This window comes from Peromyscus eremicus, chromosome 8b (assembly GCF_949786415.1).
Source record: "Peromyscus eremicus chromosome 8b, PerEre_H2_v1, whole genome shotgun sequence".
In the NCBI taxonomy this organism is placed as follows: domain Eukaryota; kingdom Metazoa; phylum Chordata; class Mammalia; order Rodentia; family Cricetidae; genus Peromyscus; species Peromyscus eremicus.
In genome coordinates, this window is record NC_081424.1 from 55,654,567 (window position 1) to 55,675,221 (window position 20,655).

At 50.3% G+C, this 20,655-nt stretch overlaps 1 protein-coding gene across 1 annotated transcript in view; it reads right to left on the reverse strand.

The window, feature by feature from the left end:
- Positions 1 to 9,009: 9,009 nt before the first annotated feature.
- Positions 9,010 to 20,655, reverse strand: part of Agpat4 (1-acylglycerol-3-phosphate O-acyltransferase 4) — a 104,565-nt gene continuing 92,919 nt past the window's right edge. Inside the window, exons 4-9 of the mRNA XM_059272844.1 lie at positions 17,007 to 17,168; positions 16,650 to 16,803; positions 14,437 to 14,539; positions 11,716 to 11,791; positions 10,147 to 10,345; positions 9,010 to 9,298 (exon numbers count right to left, since the gene is read on the reverse strand). Coding sequence (XP_059128827.1) covers positions 9,204 to 9,298; positions 10,147 to 10,345; positions 11,716 to 11,791; positions 14,437 to 14,539; positions 16,650 to 16,803; positions 17,007 to 17,168 — 789 coding nt within the window. The 3' untranslated portion in view covers positions 9,010 to 9,203. The remainder of the gene's footprint in view (positions 9,299 to 10,146; positions 10,346 to 11,715; positions 11,792 to 14,436; positions 14,540 to 16,649; positions 16,804 to 17,006; positions 17,169 to 20,655) is intronic.

The following is a 20,655-nucleotide window of genomic DNA, read 5'->3' on the forward strand; positions in this document are numbered from 1 at the left end:
GCGAAGGGATGCTAATGATGACGGTGGCCATGCTTGGCTCTTAGAACAGTCAGCAATCCATAGCGGGGGCTTGGACCTTGTCCTGTGCTGGAGCTCGGACCTCGTCCTGTGCTGGAGCTCGGGTGTTGCTGGGTGTGTAGAAGCTGGGGCAGGGGACCGTGGGGCAGGGCACCGTGGGGCGGGGGACAGTGGGGCAGAGGGACAGTGCTGCATGATCTCTTGATAAGCAAACGTCTTCTTAGAGCATAACCTGACTCTCAGCAGTTAGGACTCTGAACTAGCCCGGTTTTGTCGTCAATGGCATTTCTCTTTATTGTTTCTTTTTCATTTCTTGACCTTAAAGCTTCCCCGAGTCTCTTTAGATCCCAGACTTCCTCCCTACACAAAGCAGCCAAACCCATCTGGATTCCCAAGTGTTCCTGGTCTCTTCCTCCAAGAGATGAATGCCCAGAGAATGCCGACTAGGATATGCAGATGTTAGGATTTTAAAGTGTTCTTGTGTAGTCTTTCAAGTTATAATTTACATTATGTAAAGGGTTCGCTCCAATCCTTTTTATCATAGTTGCAAAGCTGTAGAACTGTTTCACAGTCTAGTTCTAGAACCTTCCCATATCCCTCCTGTCCGTGTGCAGCTATTAAGCTACTTCCTGCCTGGAATTTGCCCACCATGGGCATTCTGTCTAATTAAGATCTTATAGCGTGGTGGTCTCTGTGCCCTCTCACCTGGTGTTTTCCCAGGGTTGTCATGATGGAGCATGTGCCAGCACGTCTTTGTTTTCCGTGCAAAGCCCTGTCCTGCTGTACGTACGTATGTGCCGCCTGCTTTATCAGTGCGTGTGTGGATGGGCAGTGGACTGCACCCCTGTTGGGATATTTGCTCTGAACACACAGGTATTTGCGTGGATGTTTTTGTGTGTCTCAGGAGATGGGAGTGTGTGGGGACCTGCCCCACCGGGAACTTAGGTCACCTGTGAAGAGGTGGCCTGGAACCGAGGAAAGGCAAGTGCACATGCCACTCACCTGCCTGTTTCCCAGCCTCCCTCTTACCCGGAGACAATCAGACGCAGCGGGGAGTCAAGTCAAGCAAGAGCTCGTTTATTGATAGGCAGTAAGCCTCTTTTATACCAGAAAACCTCCAAACCCTAGGAGGGGGTGAAGGAACCAACCAATCATTTTAAAGGGCACCCTGTTTACAAGTTGTTTATGTCCTGACACTATCTCTTGTTTTTAGTATCTTATCTTAGCATAAATAACTTGAACTAACTTCCTTTCTTACCGTTTGTATCCACTCTCTGCGTAAACACCTTAAAGCTTGAGCTCTATTTATCTGAATTTCTCTCGGCACCCTCTTTGCAGCCCATGTGTGCCCCACAGGAGTGCTGGGCTGTGTGTGGTCAGTCTGTGTTCATTTTCAGGAACTTCTGAGCTTTTCCGAAGGAACTGCATCCTCTCATTTCCTCCTCGAGCAGCTGTGAAGCTTCTGGTCCCTGTCCGCTCCCTGCTGACATACTCTTCCAGTGGCCTTGCCTGCCAGTGATGGTGAAGCAGGCTTCGCTGTGGTGTTGGTGTGTGTTTCTCTAATGATGGTGAGAATTTGGATCCAGTGCCTGCTGGCCATTCGTGTATCTCTTGTCTCTCGAGATATGTAGATAGATCCACTGATTGTTTGTGTGCGTATATGCTTGCATCTGTGTGTGTGTGTGTGTGTGTGTGTGTGTGTGTGTGTGTGTGTGTCGCAGCACACGTGTGGACAATCTCCTCCCACCATGTGGATCCCGGGGCATTGTCCTCAGGTCATAAGACTTGGTGGCAGGCTCCTTTACCCACGGAGCCATCTTGCTGGCCCCACTCTTGCCTCCTCCTTAGGGAAATGCCTCTTCAGGTATTTTGCCAGTTTTAGAATTAGCTTCTTTGCCATCTTGCTGAGTTGGAAGTGTTTAGTTTTTTTAACATGCTCTTGAGTAAACCTCCTTTACCTAATCTGTGGTGTGAAGGTGTCTTTCCCCCTGTCTGTGGTTTTTCTTGTCTTTTATTTTCTTTGTAGTGTCTGTGAGAACCAAAAAGTTTATTTTTTTAGAAGCCCATTCACTATCTTGTTCTTTATTGCTTGTGCCCACTGCCGGGCCCAACAGTCCATTTTAGCTCTTAAACTAGGCCTCCCTCTCTTTCAGTTAACTTTTGTGTCAAATAATAATTCAGGGGTCCAGCTCCATCTCTCTGCTAGAGGCTTTTCCCCTGTGGATCTCTCTTCATGGTACTGTGAATGGAAATACATTTTAATTCACATTCAGCCGTTCATTGCAGATAGATACAGAGCTAGTGAATTTGTGTTTCAGTCCTTTATCGTGTGACCTTGCTGAATTCATTTAAAAGTTGTAGTGGCTGCTTTTGTGGACTCCATCCATATACGGAGACATGTGGCCCAGAAACAAGGGCAGTTTTCCTTTCTGGAGTAAAATCTAATTTGCAGTTGAGTTTGTCCCATTTGTACGTCCCTGCATTCATTTATATCTATTTTAAAATGATTTATTTAACTTTATTTCATGTGCACTGGCATCAGATCTCCTGGAACTGGAGTTACAGTTGTGAGCTGCCATGTGGGTGCTGGGAATTGAACCTGGGTCCTCTAGAAGAACAGCCAGTGCTCTCAACCCCTGAGCCACCTCTTCAGCCCATTTATGGTATTTTTGAGAAGACAACGACTTTCCCCTCTGTGTTTTCAGATGGTTTTGCTCTGTAGTTTTCATTCTGGGGATGTCTTTGGCTCCCTGTCAGGGTGGTGTAGCCTTCCTTGAGTGAATTAGACATCTCCTTTTCTCCATTTTCTCTGAGGTGGTGTAGGCTGTGTTTTCCTTCATCTTTTGTGTCCTGGGTAGAACTCACACAAAGCCCACTGGGGCTGGACCTCTCTTTGTGGAGGGCTGTTTTAAGTTTCTCTGAATTGACTTTAGAATTTCCACTCAGTCTCACAAGTTGTGGGATTTCTCGGCAGACGGCCGTTCACTGTCTGCCTGTCACACTCGGTGTCTGTGTGGCTGCTGTCGCTTGCTCCTGAGCCTACCCATCTGTCTTCTCTTTTTCTTTGCTAGATAAAGGTCTGTCCAGCCTGTAGGTCACTTGTGGCTTCATTAGTGTTTTGTCTCATAATTTCTGTCTTCTGTGGTGATGTTTATTGTTCCTTTCTTTCTCTGTGGTTTGGGTTTCATTTACCTTTCTTTCAGAAATCTGTAAGGCTAGAAGATGGTGAGGATGAAATGCTGGTTAGTAGTTTACAGATCAAGCCTGCGTCTAAAGGTAACTTCCAAGTGAGGACAGTCAGTTGTAACACAGGCCCCACGGCTGTTCTGATGGCACCTTCCATGTGGCACCATTACACTCTGCAGAGCCCGTGTGGCCAGAGCTGTCTGTAGCGGTTCAGAGGGGCCGAAGTCTGGTTGACGGGTCACATGGGCTTGGTGGCAGCCACTGTGCACTGCAGTATGGCATGAGGACAGCTGTGTAGCAGTAGAGAGTGCAAACGGTGACCGTGTGGCCATGCGGGGTACCTGCACAGGTGCCACAGCAGGTGTGTGGGGTCAGAGGAGGACTTGAGAGAACTGGTGTCTCTTGGCGGCACGCACCTTTGCCTGCTGAGCCTCCTCGCCAGCCCCATTTTCTCAAATCAGAATGTTCTGTAAAATTTTGTTTTATTTTACCCCAGCCATTGAAGCTGGGCCTCTTAATACTGTCTTCTGGACACTCCACTTGTCTTATTTTTGCTTAGCCCATTTTGCTCAGTAAAGCAATAAGAAAAGATTGCTATGGCACATTGCAGCCTCGTTATCGTCTTTTATATTAAAAGCCCAGCACACATTCTTGGTACACTTGCATTCTGTCTGATACTCGGCTGAAAGTCAGGTTTCCTGCCTCTGTGGCAGGCGCCACCATTTCCCATTGTGTGACTTGCCCGAATGCTGTCACAAACAAGCTTTAAAGCTTTTTCATCCTCCTCTCCCCTCCAGTGTTCCCTCCCAGGTCCTCTTCCTTAGAGATTTGGCTATGGTGGGTCCCAGTAACCCCCAAGCCTGAGCGACCCATTGCTCACCCAGAACACCTCATTCTGACATCACACCTCACCCTGGTCCTCCTGCTTTGGGTCTCGTTTCCCTGATAGGCAAAGCTAGGGAGCAGCACGGCCTGTGCACCAGCCTGGGAGGCTGGGTCTCCCAGCCTCCCTGAGCCCTTGGCCTGTCTCCAGCGCGGAGCAGGCTGCAGCTTTCCTTCTGTTCACTTTGAGAGCCTGAGCCACTGGACTGTATGTATCCTCAGCTTTTCTTCCTCATCTCCTGCAAGGGCTTGGCTAGAGCGTCCCTTCAGACCCCACTGGGGACTGCCAGATGTCCTAGGGTGGTTGACAAATACCTGGCTAAAATCATCTCCGGGGAACATAGAAAGGGAAAGCAGTATGTATAGTATGTATACAATTTGACTCATTTTAGAAACCTTGAAGGAATTAGCACTTAAACGGCCCTCACTGTATTCCCACCACTTACCTCCTGAATGTTGAGCATAGCATAGATGTCAGAAATGTCAACACTGTCTACTGGGCATGTGGAGTGTGGCCATCTTAAAGGTCTAACTGAAAGCCATGCCCAGTGAAGACTTTATTCACCAGCCGTGGGAAGTGCTTCTAGACACTGGAAAGCTCAAAGCAGGCAGCTAATTCAGCCTTTTAGTCAGTCCACAGCCTCAGTACTAACTAGGAGCAGGCTGCAGTGGAGCCTGGTTTGTCCCTGTTCATCCTCTGGAGAACAGCTTGGCATTGTACCAAGAACTCATTTGTTTCACCTAACTGTGCTTAGGCACTTGCCTTTATGCTTTAGGAAGGAGGATGCTAAGATGATGGACATTCTGTGGTTAAGTTTCTAAGCTTGTGTTCGTCTTTCTGTAGCCGGTATTCAGAGTGACGAAGCCATGGCTCGGGAGGATATCTCTGCCTCAGATGGTCTTCTAAAGAGATGTGCACTATTTAGGTGACAATTTTTTATTTGCTTCTTAACCAAAATAATAATTTTGGACAGTTGAATATCACAAACCAGGTACTTTGCCGGTTGGTGATTGATGCCATAAGTAGTGTTGACCTCTTCAGGCCTTGGGCCTCTTGTGATATGTCCAGTGCATGACAGATCAAAGCCCCAAAGTATGGTTTGACTCCCCTTTAAATTTTAAATCAGGAACCACCAGAGCCAGAGCCTGTGCTTGGTGGGGGGGGGGGGGGGATGATGGGGGGATGGTGCTGAAGATGTGATTTAGGGAAGGCTGGCATGGTCACTCGGTTCATATGAGGAGTTGGTGGCACCAGGTAGGCCTGAGGAACCCCTTGCCCACCTGATTGGTCTGATTATGGAGGGCAGAGGGATCGTTTCTACAAAGCTAGCATAATCCTCCTTGGCCAGCATGCTAGAATTCTAGGCTCACTTTGGAGCTTCATTCACTCTGAGAAGAAAAGAAACGATCTGCAATGAAGTCTGGGAAAGCGTATTTAGAAAATTGCCCTTTTACAGGCAACCATTTCTGATACCTTCAGACACTCGATGTTTATGTATGTGAGGAAGAATCCAGACAAAAAGTGCAAGCCGCTGGTCTCAGGTTCTCAAGTGAGTGCTTGGAAGAGACAAAGTCCCCATGTTGTCAGCAGTGACCCCCACTTCGTTCACAGCAGGCGTCTGGAAGAACAGCAAGCCACACACAGACCAGGCAGGGGCATTGCGCTTCCTTCAGTGGTAGCCTTTGGAACCTTTTAAGACTGCTCACTAAAACCACAGCCTGGACTGTCTCTGGGTCCCAACGTGGTGACCAGCAGCACCTCCACCACAGCCCAGCCTCTTCTGTGCGTGTCAGAGAGGGAGCCAATGCCAACTCATCCCAAGCCCCACATGTTTACATCTGCCTGCCTTTGCTCTTCAGAAGCTGCACTTCAAACTACTTGATGATGAACTTGGGGAGAAAGACAACCGGTGTCTCACAGGCAGCCTCAGACACCCCGGGAGGTCCATCTTTCCCCTTTCCAACCTCCAATTCAGATGCAAATCATTCAATTCAGATGCAGCACACAGCTGTCCTCCAGACAGCTGCAGCCCCATGATCTGCTTTTCTTCTTAACCTTTCCTTTGGTAGGCCTGGGAACCTGCACGAGGGGACCATCCCAGAGAACCCAGCAGCCGCCTCTGTCCACTGCTCTCATCTCTGAGGACAAGCTTGGAAGCTAGTGTCGAGCCTACTCTGCCCTGCTCTGCCCGGACTGGCCACACTGCTGTTAGCTACCCGTGACCAGTTTGGGCTGGACAATACCACTGGAGTTTATATTTTGATCACTCTTTCAGACCACAGTGAGCATAAAGGAAGATGTAGATGTTGCAATGTTTTAAACATCCTGTTCCCTTCCCAAGGTTTTTAATTTAGAAATGAAGCGGTCAAGATGTGTGCTGGGTCCGTGTTAGCACGTGGAAAAAGCTGACTGTCTGAAAACCTAATGGGACAGACTCCCAGTGAACCTTGATTCTCCTGTGGCCAGTGTGCTAGGATTCTTTCAGAGGACCCCGCACATTCCCCCCCTCTGCATCAAGGGAACAGGGTCAGGCACAGCACAGCACTTTTCTTCAGGGAGGTCAAGTAGCTGAGGTTCCGGCTGGTCCCTGCCACACACCTTGTTTCCTTTTGTGTCCTAAGGCCATCCAGAACGCCACCACCCACCCAGTGTTCCTCAGATGGCTCTGACCTGGCACCCAAGGCCAGATCAAAAAGAAGGGTTGGTAGCACCGTCCAGTTCTTTCCGAGTACTTGGAGAAGTCGCAGAATGGGGGCAGCCTTTCATTCCTTCACCTGATTGGTTAATGATCCTACCTTCTCAAAGCAAGCCTCTTGGTACCCTTGCAGCAATGCAAGAGGAGCATCACTCCCCATTACGGACGATCAGCTGGGCTCATGAAGGTCTGTAAGCTGGATGGATGATGGCTTAACCAAGCTCTGCAAGCACCAGAGCTCGTACCTAGCTTAGGTCCCAGCTGGTGGCCTTAGGATCCAGGGGAGGCCTTCCGGGATATTCACAAACAGCCTCTGCAACCCCGGGTTCACCTGAAGAGTAGCGTCCAGTCTTCTCTGTGCATCTCTGGGCCTCATGGCTGGGCAGATGCACCGTGGGAGCTCAGCCTCCAGGCTCACTCTGCCCCACAGAAAGCCAGAAAGCGGTGGTCTGATTTCTGCTAATTCAGACTCATTTGTATCGATAATATATTGCTATCCCTTAAACAGAAAGGGTTCTAGAACTCTGGTCACTCCTTGGCTCTTGAAGGTAAGTCATGTGGATGCCATTTAGTGACTCGGTGCGCAAGCATCTGTCTGCAGTGACTTAGGAGAGGATGTGCCTTTGGTGGGCCATACGGCCAGCTTCTCTAGTGAAGGTTTGTACCAGGGGGTGTGTAGCCGCACACAGGTGTCAGTCCAGGCATTGCTGGCCTCTCCATCTAAGGCACTGGTTTTCAACCTTCCTAATGCTGCGACCCTTTGATACAGTTCCTCGTGTTGTGGGGAACCCCCCCACACCATAAAATCATTTTCCTTTTAACTTCATAACTGTAATTTTGCTGTTATGAATTGTAAATATCTCTGTTTTCTGATGGTCTTAGGTGACCCCCAAAGGGTCGAGACCCACAGGTTGAGAACCACTGCTCTAAGAGGGTGTTGCACTGATCCCTTCCGGAGCACGGCCACCTTTCCCTCTTGCTGTGTTTGCATCTGGCCTCTGTTGACTGCTCTCAGTCTGCAGACGTCTGTCCATGAGCCATTCTCCAGAGACTAGCAGAGATACAGGCGAGCCAACCCCTTTCCTGTTACAACAGGAGCCAACCAAAAGCCCGGTGGGGTAAGCAGAGCCCCCGGCTTGGGCTCCCCCGTGGGATGTGGCTCCTTAGAAGGTACCCACACACAAGCTGAAAAGGAATGTAGTATCATTTTGTAAGTGACCCTGCCCTTGTTTATAGGGCTTCCCAACTCCTGTGACGGCTTTTGATATTTTCATAACATTGGGTTTCAAAATCAGCTTACGTCCTTCAAGACTAGTGAGTGCCATTTCAGCGAGACTGGGAAACCAACACTCTTCTCCACTGGCCCCCTCTCCGTGTCTCCAAGCACTTTGGTCTTTACCCTTGCTCAGAGGGGCTTCCACATCCCCATCTCTTACAGGTGACATCCCTGCATTGGCATACTGTGGTGATTACCGCTGCTTGCCAACTTGACAGGATCTAGAATCGCCTAGGAGACGAGCCTCTGGCGGTGCCTGTGCAGGTAACCTAGATTAGAACAGCCGAGGTGGGCAGGCCCACCCTAGCCATGGGCTGGGGTCCTGAACTGAACGAGAGAATGCAGCAGCATTCATCTCTGCCGCTTTCTGACTTTGAGCAGGTTCCCTGTGCTCCACAACTTCCCCACCGTGACAGATGTGAGCCAGAACAAACCCTTCCTTACACCGATGTTCAATATTCTGTTACACTGACAGGTCATGGTGGCGGGGGTGGGGGGTCCTCAGTAACATGTCTTGTATGAATCTTTACTCAAGCCCCTAGCAGTCCCCGACCAGGATCGCTGCTGTCTGGAATACCAAATCAAGTGCAGAGGAGAGAGGGGAACATTTGTGTAAACATATGCCACAGACAACCCAGACAAACACTTTAATTTTTTTTTTTTCTTATTTGGAGGCATAATTTAGTCATCTTACCTAAAGCACTGTTCAGTCTGTCCCTGGCAATCGAGGGTTAGAGAAGACGCAGCACCACGGGATGGGGATGACAGGGACACCTTCCCTTCCACCCCAGCCCCACCCTTCCCTGCAACCTCATAGACCCTGCTGTCACAGGGTCGCAAGTGTACAGGCAGACATTCTCCTTCCCGCATCTCCTTTCTCTCTCTCGCGCGCGCGCGCACACACACACAAACACGTGTGCAACTGAAAAGAAAGATCAACAAACCCAATAGTTCACACAGGGGAAAAGGTTTAAGCACGTCTTCCTTTCCCATCCAGCGCTGAGACAAACTCTGTGTGACTGGAGAGGCTGTGGTGTCTGCTCATCCCAACAAAGCTCCCCAGTCTCCATCACTGAACCCCACTAAGAAGGCTAGGCAGAGGCCAACAGTTCCCCAAGGTTCCCTTTGGAGGTGGCATTCCTAAGTCAGTCTGTCTGTTTCTGTTTGTTGTCGATATTGCCGTAGGCAGAACCCTTGTCAATTTCTGTCACGCCAATCATCCATCGAACTCCCATGGAGGCTGCAGAGACACGGAAAAGCAGTTAAGAGTCTGAACGCACTCCGGGGGCGCTGTGCCAACAGGGAGCCAGCCATGAGGAGGCCATTGGCCGCAAAATGCAAGTGAACCTGGGGTACCATTTGACCCCAGCTTCTGGGCATTCCCCTGCACATTGAAATGACATTAAAAGGACAGTGATAGGGCTGCTGTAGGGGGAGGAGGGAGGGAAGGGGGAGGGCCATCCTTGCACAGTGGAGATCAACGGAATTGGGCAAGCAGCATGCACCTGTTCACAGAATTCTCTGCTTTCCAGGCCACTTTCCAAGGCAAACAAAGGTGGTTCTTTGGAGATGGTGGTAGAGGGGGGCCTCTTTGTGAGGATGCAGGTGCTGGCTGCATACCCACAAACTCCATCATGATTTGGGCTGATTGCAGAGAGCAAAATCACTGCCTCCCTCGGTGGGAGCCCTTGCCCTCTGAAGCTCTGGCTGTCCAGGTGCTGAACCCATCGAGGAACTCACTCGGAAACTGCCATGTAAGCTAAGCAGTCACCTCTGGAGAGGGTGACTCCTTGTGTGCCAGGCCATGTCTTAGCCTCTGCACACACAGTTTATGGTACAGTGGGTGAGCGAGCAGATGCAGCCCCCAAATTAGGGTGTATATGTCACAAATCTTTAGCATCATGTTCTTCCTGGAGGCTGCTGTGGACAGGGAAGCCAGCCTGTGCAAATGAAGAGTTGTCTGCTCGGACACCTGTTGAGACACTGTGTAGCCCCTGTGGGTGCTACACAGCCTGCAAGGAACAGCGAACACATCTGGCACCCGCCAAGCACGCTGGCTCCGCTTTGCGCCTCTAGTTCGGTACTCACCCATACAGAAGATAAGGACCAAGCTCGCCAGCGTCACCGAGGAACCGCTGCTGACCATGCTCACGAGGAACTGGAAGAAAGGGTAGAGCAGCAAGGACGCCCAGAACAACCAGTTGACCAGAGCCCAGGGCCGTCGTGGGGGAACCCAGGGAGTCTCTGGGAAGACCCCTGTCCTGTAGTATTCCTCCTGAAAGGCATCCTGGGGGACAGAAAGAGTGCCTCAGAAACTGCTGCATTCCAGGGGTACCTGCTGGGCCTCTGGTAAAACCTTACAGCAAGTGCTTTGTGGGCAGCTACTGGGGATCTTCAGTGCCGTCTAGCATCCTCTTCCTCCAGTGTCATATCTAGTGGCTGCCTGCCACTATCCTTCCTGTGTGGGAGGGAGGAGCCCAAACTTGGGGCTGGCCAGCCTCAGTCAGGCTCACCATATCCCAGGCGCTGAGGAAGCACAGCCGGGCAGCGGTGACAGGTTGAAGAGACCATAAATGCAAGGCCTCGAGCTCCACCCACACACAACCAAGGGTCCACTCTCCGGCCTCACAGCATCCCTGGTCCCATCAGCCTGTCTGCCGCCCTGGAGCTGTGGGTCCACAAGGTCCTGCTCACAGGCCGTGTCAGCACTTCTGGGGACAACTTCCATGAGATCAAGTTAGGGCAATGATACTTTGGTTTTCCTTGCTCTACTTAGATTTTTGGAGGAGAGAAGCCTGTGAAAGCCAAGGCCCTGCTCAGAGGAAGAACAAGCCGGGAGAGCTGGATCAGGGACCCTTCGGGGATGCATTCTTTTTCGGGTCATACTTTAAAGTGACATAGGCACCAGAGAGTTTGCTCAGGAGTAGTCGAGACCACACCGATCACTAAAGAGAGCTCTCCCATAGGGAACTGTGCCCGGGCGAGAGGCAGGAAAAGACGCCAGGGCTGCGAGACCACGGCCATACATTACAGTGGTAAACTGTCACGTGCCATTTAAGCTTGTTGAAAGGGGACTCTGGGAACAAGGAGGCGCTGTCCCTCTCTCTCCCTTGTCTCACTGAGCTCATTTATTTCAAGTGTCTCCCACAGCTCTGTGACAAGGGAATGGAAAACAGCAAGCAGCTAAGAGAAGTAAAATCACTGAGCCCTTGAGAACAGTTGGAAGGCGGACCATTTCCCATCATTTACCCCGTGGTTTAAATGCCTGGACAGGAAGAGGAAGCCAGAGCTCAGCTGAGAACTCCAGCATGACTGTCACCCTGGTGATTCCTCCTGGATGCTCCAAGTCCCCGACTGAAGATGTCTGTCCTCTGTCCTCCTACCTCTCGCTCTTTATTCCCTTCCTTTTGCTTGCTGCGTGTTAACAGACTCACTCACTTGAAAGTGCAGGCCTTGTCACTTACTGTCTGGACCATACAGAACAGCCACGACCTCCTGTTAACCCACTACACCCACACCATCGTTTCACTTTCTGTGAGGTCGCCTGCTTGACATGTAGATCATTTAGGGGCACTAATAACTGACTCCCATGCCTACCCATCAAAATGGTGTCTTCCACCCTGAACCCCACAGTTTCATCCACCTCATTGCACCCACCTTCTCTTGGTAGAGCTTGTGTAGCCAGGCCGAGCACTTGTCCTCATCCTCTGGGATGTCCTCCATAGGGATCCTCCTGTAAAAGCAGAGGATGGCTAGCAAGGAGAGAACCACACTGAGCACCCAATCTACATTTCTGAGTAACAGTTCTGGGTGTGTGTGTGTGGGTGAGGGGAGTAGTCCATGGGTGGTGTGAAGGTAATTGGCCCCTTATGCTCATCAAGAACGGCACTATTAGGATGTGTGGCCTTGTTGGAGGAAGTGTGTCACTGTGGGCTTGGAGGTGGTCTATGCTCAAGCTACATTGTCTCAGTTCACTTCCTGTTGCCTTCAGATCAAGATGTCTCAGCTCTTCCTCCATGTCTGCCTGTGTACTGCCATGTCCCACCAAGATGATAATGGACTAAACCTCTGAAACTGTAAGCCACCCCAATTACATGTTTTCCTTTATAAGAGTTGCTGTAGCTGGGCAGTGGTGGCTCACGCCTTTAATCCCAGCACTTGGGAGGCAGAAGCAGGCAGATCTCAGTGAGTTCAAGGCCAGCCTGGTCTACAATTCAAGTTCCAGGACAGCCAGGACTGTTATACAGAGAAACCCTGTCTCGAAAAAACAAACAAAAAGAGGTTGCTGTAGTCATGGTGTCTCTTCACAGCAATAGAAATCCTAACTAAGACAGGTAGAAATCCCAAAATGCAGTCATAGCCAAACAGAACCAAGCAAGGGTCAAGTCATTGGCACAGAGATGGTGTCAGGAGTGGGGACCTGCCTTTTCCATCTCCCCCCCCCCCAAAAGAGGACAGCGCTGCCTCATTTTCCGTCTGATGCAGTTCAGTAGGAACAGAATCCATGCATGCGGGGCAGCACCCTAGTACTTCCTTCAGCCAAGGACCAACCGGAATGGCAATGGTGGACTATCTCACAGAGTGGCTCCTTCAGCCTCCACTGAGGTATGCCCACACTGCGGCAGATGCTGGAGCTCAGGCACCCCTGCATGTGAGAAGGTAGGGCATCTGGTCTGGGCAGAGCAGAGACCTCTAAGTCACTCTGCCCCTGAGTGGCCGCTCATTTCCTGGGTAACTCTCAGGCTGGGGCTGGCATGGGTGGGAGGCTGATCTGTTAGCACAGAGCCCACCTTAACAGGGAGAAGTTCGCTATGCTCTCGGCGTACTGGCTCTTGAAATTTCAAGGATGTCTGCTTTGGTCCATGGGAAAGTGCGTTTGTCATGATTTTCCATGGGACATTTCATACCCCAGTGTGCCCAGAAATATCTCTGTGAGGAGACTTCAAAGATTAACCCAGCACATCGTAGGGGTTTGGAAGAGAATCTGGGATTGCATCTTGTCTGCAGTCAGCCACCACGGTTAGGCTGAGCACCATAGGCTTCCTTGTGGGGCAGTGTTCTCCACTGGCACATTCGTCCTGTTACTAAGATCCCTACCAGCTCCTTGGGAAACACGTCCCTTGACCTTTTTGGTCCCTGTCTGTGTTTCCATGAAATCGACACTTCTCGCTCTTTGTGATCTCTGACTGCGAAGAAGATCATTAAGTGTCTCAGGAAAGAGGCTAGCAATGCCATGCAAAGCATTTCTCGGCTCAGATGGTGGGAGCTTATCCGTTTTACTCTTTTTAATAACGTTTCGGACGGCAGCACCCTAGATGTGGTAATACTTTATATGGATTGTAGCATATACTGAAGAATGTCCCAGTCGCCTTAAGAGGGTTACTACACGTGACAGGTATGCTGGATAACATGAGGCCTCTTCCTCAGTGGCCATGAACTCTCGCTGGCTTTGGTGAGTGAGCTTGGAAGAGCACAGGTGCCTGTCTCCTCTACTCCAATTCCCACACATGCTCCAAAGAACTGCAGTCACTAAGAAAATCCCCTGTGGAGGTCAGTCTTGCGCCCTACCAGGGTCCAGCTGAGTGGAGCTCTTGCCAAATGTCAGAGGAACTCCAGAGAGGAAGAGCCCGCTCCGTCTCCTGGGGGGAGGTTGTTGGGGGTCTTCCCGGGTGACAACGGTGCCGTTGTGTCTGTCATGGCAGCCTGCACCAGTGTTGTTAGAAAAGGACGGTGCTTCTCCGTATTGGGGGAAAGCTGGAAGCAGACATAGGCTGTCTGTCAGTCCACCAGGGGGCTGACATAGGCCGTCTGTCAGTCCACAAAAGCATTTGTGCACTTCAGTGACTTGAGTGACATGGCAGGATGCTTAGCCGCTGGGTTTTCATCATGTGCTATGATCTGGCATCTGAAGGGTCTTTACCCAGAAAGCTCCGTACCATTTGTCTACTTATGTGTGGACATTTCAGGAGCTCTTGGATGGACTTCAAGGATGGCCACAGTATCAGAAACCAGTGCCACCTGACCCAACTCAGACTGGATTTTAGTGTGTAAGTCACTGGTTTACTGAACAAACTGCCCTGTGGCTTCCTGTTGTGGTTCCACTAATCTTGGTGACATTCTGGAGATCAGGAGTTAGGTGCATTGTGTAACATTGGTCTTCTGTCTGTCTACCCTGAGCTCTGAGAGGAGTGAGCAGGTGAGCAGATCAAAAAGGCATGCTTCCCGAGTTCATATAGAAATAAAAGACTGGACAGAAGTCAAATGGGAAGGTGACTTCCAGCGAGATGCTAGCCAGGTGCTTCTGGAAAGCGGCATTTAGTGATTTAGTACTGAGAAACAAGCTCTCCCTTTTCTAGGGGGGAAACGGGGCCAGCTTACCTAACGTAGCAGTCGGCATGGTATTTCTTTCCATTTAAGACTCCCAGGAGTGTTGGGTTTTCATTGTTTCTGAAATTGAGTGTACAGTCATACACAGCTGGGACTATAAGACAAGACAAACACAAGGCAGTATATAGCAGTGAGGCCGGAAGACATGAGCACGCCGTAACCCATCCACCGACGACTCGGGACTGGAGATCTCGTCCTTGGGTTGCTCTACATTGGATATGTGTCATCTTTTGTCACCAGAAAGCCAACTGTAAACTAGTCATACAAACAGTCACTCCTGTGGTCACGTGGGCTTTAAAGCAGCAATGTCTATCAGATCTAGATTTGACTTTCTAGTAAGCAGAGCCTATTGTGGCCAGCCAATGTAGATATTTGAACAAATACAGGTGGTAGAACATGAATTATACTCATCTAAGGCTGTGTCTGTTACAGAACTATAACCATCCTTTATTTTTTTAATGTAGACTTTATAAAAGATTTAGTTAACTATGTGGATGCATACGTGTGGTTCTATGTGCCCATGAGGCCAGAAGAGGGCGACAGATCCCCTGCTGCTGGATTTACAGGCAGTTGTGAGCCACCAGAAGACAGTGATGGGAACCGAATTCCAGTCTTCTGCAAGAGCAGTAAGCACTCATCCCTGCTGAGCCATCTCTCTAGCCCCAGTGTGGCCTTTTCTGTGAATATTTTTGTGTGCCCCCCACCTCCCATGAAGCAGGCGCAAAGCCAGGATATGACGTCTACATCCTGGACGTTAAGCTTATCCTGTCAGCATATTCCGCATTCCATCCAAGCTTGTGCGATCCCCTGGGACCCAGCTCAAGAAATGCTTATTGGGTCAAAGAATGGGCAATGAATGACAAAGAAGCAAATGACTAAATTGGAAAACCATGGCAGAAACAGATGGCCTCCTCCTCATGCACAAGGTAGAGGAGTCGGAGAGTGTGGCTGGGTGTGGCGCCTATGACCACTTCTTCCCAGCAGTGGGGCAGTTGGCTTAGACACCTCAATCTTCCAACCAACCTAGGTGTTCTCCTGGAGAGTGGCCTCACGTTGCTGCGGAGGTGACAGAAGTCAGTCATAACTGCAGACCCAACACGCTATACTCACAATATGATCATGACCCTGAGCTGAGAGCTTTTCATATATACAGTGACTGTTAGTAAAAGTCGTGTGGGGGATCACAGGGCGTTGCTGCGGAGGTGACAGAAGTCAGTCATAACTGCAGACCCAACACGCTATACTCACAATATGATCATGACCCTGAGCTGAGAGCTTTTCATATATACAGTGACTGTTAGTAAAAGTCGTGTGGGGGATCACAGGGACCCTAAACAGTACCTGGACCACTTGGGAATATTAAGAACAAGGATTCAAAGGTGATCAAAATCACCATCCATTTTCTGATGTCTGACCTTGCTGATAGGAGAAGTCCCCCTGCTGACTTGCAGGAATGTCTAGAGGCAGTGCCACTCTCCTTGTCATAGGTGGGCATTGCTGCCTAAGGGGTTGGCACTAGGCCAGAAGATATTTAACCTGTTTATGTCCTTGGTGACCTGGCGCTAAGGAAGTCTCCCTCACAAGAAGAGGTAAGTAAAGACCAGGCTATGGAAGTGTGGCGCATGGGACCGGAATCCACCTCTGACCCAGTTCTGGCAACTTTGCAAGTTCGAGAAAGGCCTGCCCAACGCTGTGGTGCCATCACACTTAAAGCTGTGCCAAGTCCTAGCCAGCTCAAGTACTCCGTCTAGCCTCTTTTGGAGCCCCAGGACCAGGAAGTACAGAGGTGAGAGAAAGGTGTTATGTAGTGGAACAAGAAAACATGTTCTGTATTGAAGATGAGGGTTTAAAAAGAAATGGGGGAAGTCACATCATGACTCCAGGGGCAAGTGACCGCTGCTTTCTTCTGTGTTTATCTACAGGGGCTTGAGGCTCAGGACTCATGGGTCAGCTGATCTGCAGGTGGTTGATAGCAATACACAAGCAAGAAATGCCCCCAAAGACCCTGCAGCCCTGTGATCAGGCCATCACAGGGGCCCCTCCGGGGACCCAGTGCGTTCTTCATTTTACCATGCCGTGACACTACTCACCGGCAGAGGGAAGCACTGAGATACAGAAATCTAAGGGGCCCAGCCAGACTTGCACCTGCCCCTGTCCCAGGTTCCACCTAGCCTCGAAGACCCCCGTTTCGCTCTCATCCTTACCTACATCTCGCAGGCACTTCACAGTGATTGCAAAGCCCTTGGTGCGTGGCAGGAGATGGTGCTTGAGGCTGGGCAGCCCCTTGGCTTGGGCCACCTGCATGCTGATTTGGTGTTTCTTCTCTGTGAAGCGTGTGCCCTCACAGTGAATCAGGAACTGGAAATCAAAGGATATGGTCACACAGCCCCAAGGTCAACCAGAGGCCACAGTCCCAAAGAGGTTCATAATCACACTTGAACCAGGTCAGTTCTAAAGTCCTCACGTTATACACAATTTCAGGTTCACCCATGTTCCTGAAGTGACACCTAAGTGTGGTGGCCATAGGAGCCAGATGGCACACTGCTCCTGTGCCTACGTACCAGATAGTTCTCTGGGTAGTCCCGGAGGTGCAGTAGGCTCTTGGCGACCGTCTGCCGGTCCTTTTCCCAGTTGCGTGTGCAGAAGATCATTTCCACAAAGTACCACATCCAGCCAATGATTGGGACATAAGCCAGTTCCTTCTTGGCCAAGACTTTGGAGTTCTGAAATAGAAGAACGTCAGGGTGTCTGTGAAGGAGACAGAAGTTACTTCATGGCTGTTGGAGATCTTAGGGGTAAGGAAGGACCAGTTATACCAAAGGCTATAAACCAAAGACTTGGCGCTTGGATTCCTTCCCACTGCGTTGACCTGAGGTCAAGATCATACTCATCACTCAGGGGTCTGTGAAAGTGCCACCTGTCAGCTGAGGGTAGAGAGGCTCGAGGATGCGCTCATGGACCAGAGCCCACCTGGGTTATTGATGTCTGTTGTGCTCACCAAGCCCATCCTGAAGCTCGGTCTGGCAAGTCTGTGTTACGCCATCCCACAGATCAACCGGTCAGCAAAGCCACTGAGTTCTTCAGGCAAGACCAGCAAGATCCCCTCGGCAGTGGACGTCACCAGAGTTTGAGGGGCCGGGGAGGCTGAGAAGTCAACCTGGATCACATGTCTGCCTGCCTGTTTCCCCCTCCCTGCGTGTGTGTGTACGTGCAGTCACATTCATGTGTATGAAGGCAGGTACATGTGCCATGATCCATATGTGGAGGCCAGAGGACAACTTCAGACATCAGCCCTTGTCTTACACCTTGTTTGAGGCAGCTTCCTTGTTATTTGCTGGCCCACAAGTGTCTGGGGATTCTCTTGTCTCCACCGCTCACCTCCCTGTGGGATTACACTCAACTGCGTGTCTGACTTTTAGGGAAGTTCCAGGGAATCCAAACTCAGGTCCTCGTGCTTACATGGCCAACACTTTGCCCACTCAGCCACCTCTCAGGACCCCCACCCACCAGTGTGGAATTGACTAAGATGCTCCCTGACTCTCGAGACGATGCCCAGGTTGGCGGTGTGGCCAGTGGAGGCAGAGCAGATGCTTCACACCGCCCTTCCCCTTGGTCTGCTCATCTTCTCCTCAGCGTCTTCATACTGCCACCATCTACCCTGCTTTGGGGCCCTGAGGCAGACTTCTGAAGAGGACTCGCCTACATCTACATAGCTTTTCTTCTCCGCACAGACTGACTTGGCAGTCTCCGAAGGGGAGCAGACTGCTGGACTCCTGAGAAGATCCTACTCTCGCGTCCATCACACTGGAAACCAAACTGTCTTTGGGGTCACAGTTCTCCCTGGGAGCCCACCACCCTGTGTCCACACTACAGCTCCTGTCTGTGACAAGGAGGGACATTGCCACCGGCCCTCACCTTGTTTCCTTCCCCTCCCAACTTAAAGTTTCTGTGATATAAACCAACAGCACCAAAGCAAAAGTCTCCATGGACTAATTAAGCTCATCTTTCTGGACGTTAAAACTATTTTTAAGATTCAATGTACCGTATCTTGCAAAAATTACATGTGGCAGTGTTCAGGAATGACGGAATGACCCATGCTGCCACCTACAGAGATGCTACTGGTTCTATAACATGGCAGCTACTGGGCAGGCTGGGTGGTCAGTCTCACCCAGCCAATCACGGCTGCACTCTTGGGTGCACTTCCTGTTTGTGGTTCTCCTAAGAAACTCAAGTGTGTGTTAGCATTTGGCCTTTGGTAGCTAGTGGAGAAGGCTGCCCTGGTGGGTTGTGGGATCGAGGGGTTCTATTGGAGGGGGCGACTCAAGGGTCTGTCTTCCCGTCACTGTCTTACATCACCCAGAGCCGCTTTACTGTCCCACGGTAAGAGCATATGCTCCACATCAGACGGTATGTAACAGAGGTCAGTCTGCACCAAAGCCATTCTCCCCGCTGCCCGCTGGTGTCCATGCAGCTTTACCGGCACAAGGGCGAGCATTCCCCCTGAACGCAGCAACAATACATCTGCCACACTGGGGCCGCGTAGACGTCGTCGAGACTACGCCGCGGTCCGTGGAGCTGGACATGCTCACTCTCTGGCTGGCCAATTACAAATCAAACTGGTCAACCCTTAATTTACAGCCACTAATATTCACTCCATATAAAATCCTCGTGTTACACTAAGTAGGAGATGGAGGGGGGGGAGAGAGGGGGAGGAGGTGCTATGCTAACATCTTTCACAAGGTAATTTATGACTGGAAACTATTATGAAAGTAAGACATAAACATGAATAGGAAAACCTAACGTGTATATAGGGTCATCTACAACCACCAGGTGCCAAAGTGTCTGCCTTGGCCAGTTTTTAGGTCACACAGTAAGTACATCCTACAATTGAAAATTTCCGGAAATTTTCTGGCGGTGGGGGGAGGGGGAGATGTGAAAATTAAGGGTGTTACTGAGTCATAAGGGAGGAGGATTTCTTACCATGGGGGCCCCACCCCACCAGGGAGGACATCACCCATCTCTCAGAGCAAACAGCCATTCTGTGAGCCAGGACTTAGCATCTCCAACTAAGATGGCCAGAGCAAGAGCTGAGCTGCTTTTAACAGCACTGGAACTCGGGGCATCTTAACCCTCAAATGTGTTGGCTTTTAACTCGCTTCACTACGAGACTTCAAACGAGACCCCTTCTAGGTCCAAGACGGCAGCCTGACCAGTGGAAGATGCCAACTAGTACCTGGCCTGCAGGTTAGGACTTATGTCCAGCACTGTCCCCTGTCCCCTAACTGAAAACCCCCAGGGTCTGGCAGAAACCTGTTCAGGACCAAGATCATTATTCTGCAGGATGGCTCCTGGTCAAGGCAATGTTTGCATTAATACCTTACTAGCTTCCAAACACAAAACCATTCCTGAAGGTTAAGTCAGTTAGTCCTTTGGGTCTAGCCATGGTTGGTCATTTCTACTAAATATATAAAAATTAGAGCCGGCAAGATGTTTGTCTCAGTGGGAGAGGATGTTTGGTGGCCTGAGTTAGAACTCCCAGACCCATGGGAAAGGAGAGGGCAGAACCCAGTACTGACCTCTGACCTCTGCACACATCTACACATTTTCACACACACACACAAAATAAATAGATGCAATTAAAACTTTTTAGTTACTGAAGCTTAGTGGTGCCATTGATCACGAGCCTGTCACTCATCACTTTGTTGTTGAAGTTTCTATTGAAAAACAAATAAATGAGGTCACTTCAGTGAAATTTTAAAATCAGTGAGATGTTAAAAGTAAGGTCAAAAGGCCATACTTCTAGCATGTTCCTTGAGACAAGTAGCAAACACCCAAGTCTGGTGGGGGCCTGCAACAGCTCAGCCTTGGTGCCCACTGGTGACATGAGAGTTTATCTCCCGGAATCGTTAACCTCAAACTGACCAGTCCATGCAAATGTTATCTAGCAAGGACCTCCTTTAGGCCAGGCACAAAGGGGGAATGGGATGGACTGTCTGTGACCTCGAGGTAGGCAAACAGTAGTAGCACAGTGGAGATTGGCTTAGTCACTTCCCCTGTGCACGGGGCAGAGGGGCTGCCCATTTGTGAGAGCAAGATGCACAAGGAAACTCTGGTGTGATGAAGGAGATGAGGGCGGGGCTCAAAATGACGACCTGGGTGTGTCAGTGGGTATCGAAAGTGAGAGACTCTGATACTTGCTTGCGGTGCTCG